Genomic DNA, 6,000 nt, shown 5'->3' with positions numbered 1-6,000 from the left:
TCACATGAAGATGAACGGATTTAAATGGTTTTGTTTTTAATGATTTTGTGTTCAAATAAATCAAATTAGTACCAAATCTGTCCGGGAACACTGAGATTTACAGTAAAACACGGAGATCTTCACAGGGTTTTACTAAAGTCTTCATTAGAGAAGCTTCTGTGGATAAATATAATAAAGATTTAACAGACGCCTCCACCAACGCTGTCTTAGTCTCGTCTAACAGAATTATAACCTGGTCTGAAAACATGAAGAGATCATTTAAATTAAAATTCTAAACTTTACACATACACTATATTATTTTACTTAAACCAAACCATTCAATTCATCTTTAAAGGCTGCATTTCAACAAAAAAATAAACAATAAAACACTTAAATGTTATAAGAAATGATCAAATACGCTTCTTTTTTAACAAAACACACCTCTTAATATGCTAGATCTTTTTAAAACTATAATAATAATGGTATGACGCCTAACAGCTTAAACAAACGACAGTAACCACCTCACACTTTTGAAAAACTCTTCTTGTTAAGATAATCACAGCCTCCAGGTCGAAGCCACAGCTTCACACAACTGAGGAAGAGGAAAATATAATTGCACGACTACAATTATGTCTCCTCTGTGACTTCTCTTCTGCTTCTTTTTGCTCTTATTTATTCTCCTCCTGAATTCACATTGTTTCCTTTTGCAATTAACAATTAATTATCCCATTACGACTTATAGATCGCCCTCTAGTGGCATGTACGGCCTGTATTGCACCCTTGAATAAGTGATATTTTCATGAACAGAACATGGCGTACATGGACATTTTAAGCTGCTACAAGTAATCCGTAGATTTCAGGACAGAAAAACGAGAAATTGGAGTTTTATAATCCGAAGGATCAATATGTGACGCGTGAAAAACACACACTGACTGAGGAGAGTTAAACTTGCTCATCACATTTCACCACCTGAGAAACCAACAATTTCATACACACAACAGACTCCAAACCAAAGCGCAGCAGCAGGTAATTAAACGTGAAACTGCTGCTGCTGCTGCTGCTGCTGCGTCAGGAAGGACGGCGTGTAACTGCTTTTAAATCAGCTGCTAATGATGAACCTGTCCGGGGGAAACAAAAATTTAAAAAAAGAAAAAAGAGATCCTCACTGTGCTTGTTTTAACTGGAAAGTGTAACTTGTTTATTTCCTGCCGACAGTCACTGGGATGTAAACGTGAAGGGTTTCGACTTAGTGGAAACAGATGGAGCACAAACATGCAGCAGCTTTGTGAACATACAGGAATGTTCAGGTCATATATATACAAACATTTATTTGTATATCTATATATACATACATATACATATGTATATATATATATATATATATATATATACATATAGAGAGAGAAATATTTACTTTACACTTTATATATGACTTGTAACGCCAGTGTGTGCTCTGCTGCAGGTCTGTCTGTCACGCCGTGGTGGACACACACACACACACACACGCACACGCACACGCACACACACATACGGCGACGTGGAAGAGGAGGAGACTTACAGTCTCAGCATCCGAGTCGAGGACATTCAGGTAACCCCACTTTCTCTCTGAGCCAGGAGTGGAAGACTAGAGAGAGAGAGAAATAAAACACAGAGGAAGGATGGAAGGAAGGAAGGAAGGAAAAAAGAGGGGAGGGGGGGGAAGGAATGACATCTGAGCTCTCTGATGTGTTAGTGATAGAGGCAGACCCCGAGCAACAGACCCACCCCCCCAGCCTTCCGAGGAGAAAGCTGCAAAGGCAGCACAGCCAGAAACCACATTACACACGGTTGCCATGGTGATTATCGGATGGAACCAGAGAGATTACAACTCATCTGGAATCAGCTGTGAAATCAACACACTGGACACACACATACAAAGTGACTTGTTGGGTGAAAGAGAGAAAGAAAGAAGGAGAGAGCGAGAGATAGTTTACCCCGATATAGAAATTTGACTTTTTATGAAAAATATTCATTTTAGCTCCAGGCGACAGAACTGAGGTCCAGTACTGGCCCACTTCTGTCGGTCACTCAGTTGTTCCATTGCTGAAATATTTCTATAAATGTGAGATGGAGTGTGTTCAAATTTGATATCATGAAGATAAAGGAAACTGGAAGATGTTTCATGTTTCTTATCAGGGAGGATTCCTCAGTTCTGGAAGTGAAGCTACAAAGACCTGGACGACTGAGAATCTTCACAGACTTTCAGATTTTGGCTGATCCAGTTTTCAGCTTTTAAGAGATAAGAGTACACAACTGGCAAATATTCTTTTTCTTATGAGTAATGTTTTGACTGGATATCTGATGCTATAAATGCCAGGTGAAAGGTCGGGATTGGTCAAACAGGTGTACCGGCATTCAGGGGGACCTCAATACTGTGATTTCATTCTACTGCACAGACTCCGCCCCCAATTGACGCCACCAGAGCCAGATGTCAGTGCATGTATCAACGATATTTTGGCCTCTGAACAAGGAAAAGAAGTGAGGAGACCAAGTGGCAACTGGTTATAACGTCACCCCCTTAAGAATCTGAACTCCAGTTCTGAAGCCGCCAGAATGGTGATTTCTCCAGTGCCATGTTGACTCAAGTTCAGAGAAGTCACCTGCAACCAGGCTGCTATTGGACCAGCAGCCTCCATCTTGTCTTCTCCCTAATGTCCTCATGTCCTCCTTCTTGCTACACCAACTGTCCTCATGTCCTCCTTCGCAACATCCATGAACCTTCTCTGTGGTCTTCCTCCATGGCAACTTTAAACATCACTCGTCCTCATCATGGTTGACCAAACCATCTCAACCTCAACTCTCTTACTTTATCTCCAGACCCTTCTACCTGAGCTGTCCCTGTCCCTCCAACAAAGCTCATTTATAATCCTGTCCATCCTGGTCACTCCAGCTCCGTCTTTTAGTCAGAGCCACTGACAAGCCAAACATCACAGTAGGTCTCACTACCATCTTGTAGACCTTCCCCTTCCTGCTCTTCTACCGTCACACATCACCCCTGACACTCGTCCCCCTCGTCTTGCATTCCAGTTGAAGTTGCAAGTTGGAATTTCCGAGTTCCCAATTGGAGGTTTTAACTAGAACGCCCCCTCGAGTTAGATTTCCAACCTCACGAACCCTCTCATCAGCAGTAAAAACTACTCTCACATTAAATCATTAGATCTTGCTTCACCATTTGTGTTAGCATGTATTGCTAACATTGCTAACTAGCCAAAGACATGTTTTTTGTGACTTTTTTTTGCCTCCTCTTCCCAGATTGTGACTCAAAGGTGTATTTTGGTTGCTCCTTTAATTCAGCAGTAAAACTGAATCAGTGTAACACAAATAAAAGGTGCCTCTAAAGCTCGAGATACGCGATCTAACAGACGGAGGACACTGCACTAGAGTTGATGACACGACACCACTTCAGTGGTGCTTTCATCATCCACACAAAGCACCGCAGTGACATGAATCATGTAAGTGGGCAGAGGATATTAGAGCTCGATTCAACGACAGACTCATTTATCTGCATAAAAAAATCCCCCTACACCTCCTTCCACATCCATTTATACGACACCAGCAGCAGGACGGTGACGCCTGCTATGAGATGACATAACAAATGTGACAGGACGCCCGTCTGTCCTTTCTATTTACCTATGCACTTCTCACATTACACACTCGCGCACGCACAGAGAGACAAACACAGAGCGGTGACGACAATCACTATGTTTGCGTGACATTAGAGGAAAGTGCAGCCGCCATTCTGCTTTCAAAGTAAAATAAACATGTTAATCTGACCGAAATTGTACTAAATGTAATTTCTAAAAGTATGCACTCCATATGCTCGGTCGCACCGGAGTTGGACTCAATCTAAGTGCATAATGTAGTACGCTACGCTACGTAGTGCAATACATGGTGCGTTATGTAGCCTATGTTGTGCGTTACATAGCCTATGTAGTGAGTTCCATAGCCCGTTATGTATGACATTGAGATTTAGAGTTTGTCTCTTAAGCGATGCTAAATAAATTTAGCATCGCTTAAGTAACACAAGACAGTCGATTTACTTAGGACAAAATGAACTCTTCACCATTACATGGTCCGTTATGTAGCGCGTTACGTAGTACATTACATAGCTGATGTAGTGTGTTATGTAGTGCGATACATGGTGCGTTACATAGCCTATGTTGTGCGTTGTGTAGCCTATGTAGTGTGTTACGTAGTGCGTTATGTAGCCTATGTTGTGTGTTGTGTAGCCTATGAAGTGCGTTACGTAGCCTATGAAGTGCGTTACGTAGCATGTTACATAGCCTATGTTGTGCGTTATGTAGCCTATGTAGTGTGTTATATAGTCTATGTAGTGTGTTATGTAGTGCGTTAAATAGCCTATGTAGTGAGTTCCGTAGCGTGTTACGTAGCATGTCTCATAGCCTATGAAGTGTGTTACGTAGTGCAATAAATGGTGCGTTACGTAGCGTGTTACATAGCCTATGTTGTGCATCACGTAGTCTATGTCGCTGGTAGAAATACTAGAAGCAGCCAGTAAGACAATCATCTATTTACTTCTTCTATCATCTATAACTGGATTTTCAGTCAGGCTAAGTTGTAACTGTCTTTGGGGTTTTGTTCTTACATGTCAGAGTGTAAAAATTACATGTTAAAAGGCCCATAGTATTGAAATAGACACCTTTTTGGCAACACTTTACATTAAAGTGCAGTAACAATATGGCAATCTATGATAACATTTGATTACCATCTTATTTCTCATGCAATTTCCATTTCCAACAAGTGCTGGTACTGTGTACTGGATAGTACCGGCCCACTTCTAAGCACTGGTAATGAGAATTTTTATAAGCTACCATCAGTGTAATACTTTGAGATAAATGTTTGTGCATCCAAACTGAGAATTTACAATATTATTAAGTGTAAACTCATCCTCCCTTATGTCCCCCTCACTTTGTCCACTTTGTTAATACTCAGTGATTACTGCTGAGATGTTTCTTCCTTATTCCAAAGTTATTACCGAAGTGTTACGAAACGTTTGGGCTTAAACTTGTCTTTATGACGTTAAAACTAAAAGCACAATTGAAAGTAACACAAAGACAGTCAATTTACTTAGAACCAAATAAACTGTTCTTTGCGTCATTTAACAGTAAACAGTAAAAATCAAATAAGAACTTGTGTTAACCTTAAACGTGCAGTATTTACACTGTATTAGCGTTCATTTGGAGACTGAAATGTATCGAGGTCAAGTTTGAGTTAATACTACTACGCTGTTGTTCACCAGCTGTCATCTAACCGTGTGCGTGACTATTGTTTAAAGGTTGACTGGAGCTTTTTGTTCTCGTATATAAAGCAATACGTTTTCCCAATATCATATGACAAAACAACACAGGCGTCTACGTGTTGTGCTTGTGACAACTCCACAGCTCACGCTCTGTTTACACAGTCAACCCTAGAGCACACAGTCCTGACTCATACTTTAGGTGATGCTGCGTACTGTACACACGGTGTCCGTGTTTGTGCTTTCCATGAGCATACATGACTTTGCCAGAATTTATGTCTCCCATTTTGTTGTTTGTGTTGTGGCTTTATTGCGGGGCGTTACCGTTGACACTGCGTTGCTGAGGCGCCGTCGCGGGGCCTTGCTGTGAGCGGACAACAGAGCATCGATGTCCTCCTCCGCGTCGTCCTCGGAAAACTCCTGCGGATGAAAGTATTGCGATTTAATCAAAAGATAGAGAGAGAGAGAAAGAGGGAAGTGTGTGTGGGTGGATTATTCCGCCAGCTTCCATTAATTTAATCTGACAAGTCAGGACACAGCATGGTAATTTGTTTATCATGAGTAAAAAACAAAATGTCATTAGGTTTACAGTTAGATTATTAGCGCAAATGAGGGAGTGCTTTTATTTTCAGGGTTCTCTGACTCTGTGTTTGTGTTCCTGAGCTGTGAAAACAAATACTGAGTCAACACAAGAGACGAAGGCGCCCGACAGTGACCGCCTGTCT

The 6,000-nt window shown here is 41.2% G+C and overlaps 1 protein-coding gene across 3 annotated transcripts in view; it reads right to left on the bottom strand.

Annotated features, from left to right (window-relative positions):
• Positions 1-6,000, bottom strand: part of sytl5 (synaptotagmin-like 5) — a 49,190-nt gene that overhangs the window by 6,424 nt on the left and 36,766 nt on the right. For 2 of the 3 annotated variants that reach the window (XM_044015213.1, XM_044015214.1), the window contains exons 10-11: positions 5,600-5,695; positions 1,538-1,603 (exon numbers count right to left, since the gene is read on the bottom strand). In XM_044015213.1, the coding sequence (XP_043871148.1) occupies positions 1,538-1,603; positions 5,600-5,695 (162 nt within the window). The remainder of the gene's footprint in view (positions 1-1,537; positions 1,604-5,599; positions 5,696-6,000) is intronic. The other variant, XM_044015215.1, reaches the window with a different exon arrangement.

The sequence above is a fragment of the Solea senegalensis genome, unplaced genomic scaffold, assembly GCF_019176455.1.
Source record: "Solea senegalensis isolate Sse05_10M unplaced genomic scaffold, IFAPA_SoseM_1 scf7180000013074, whole genome shotgun sequence".
NCBI classification, from domain to species: Eukaryota; Metazoa; Chordata; class Actinopteri; order Pleuronectiformes; family Soleidae; genus Solea; species Solea senegalensis.
This window is presented reverse-complemented; position numbering and strand designations above follow the sequence as displayed.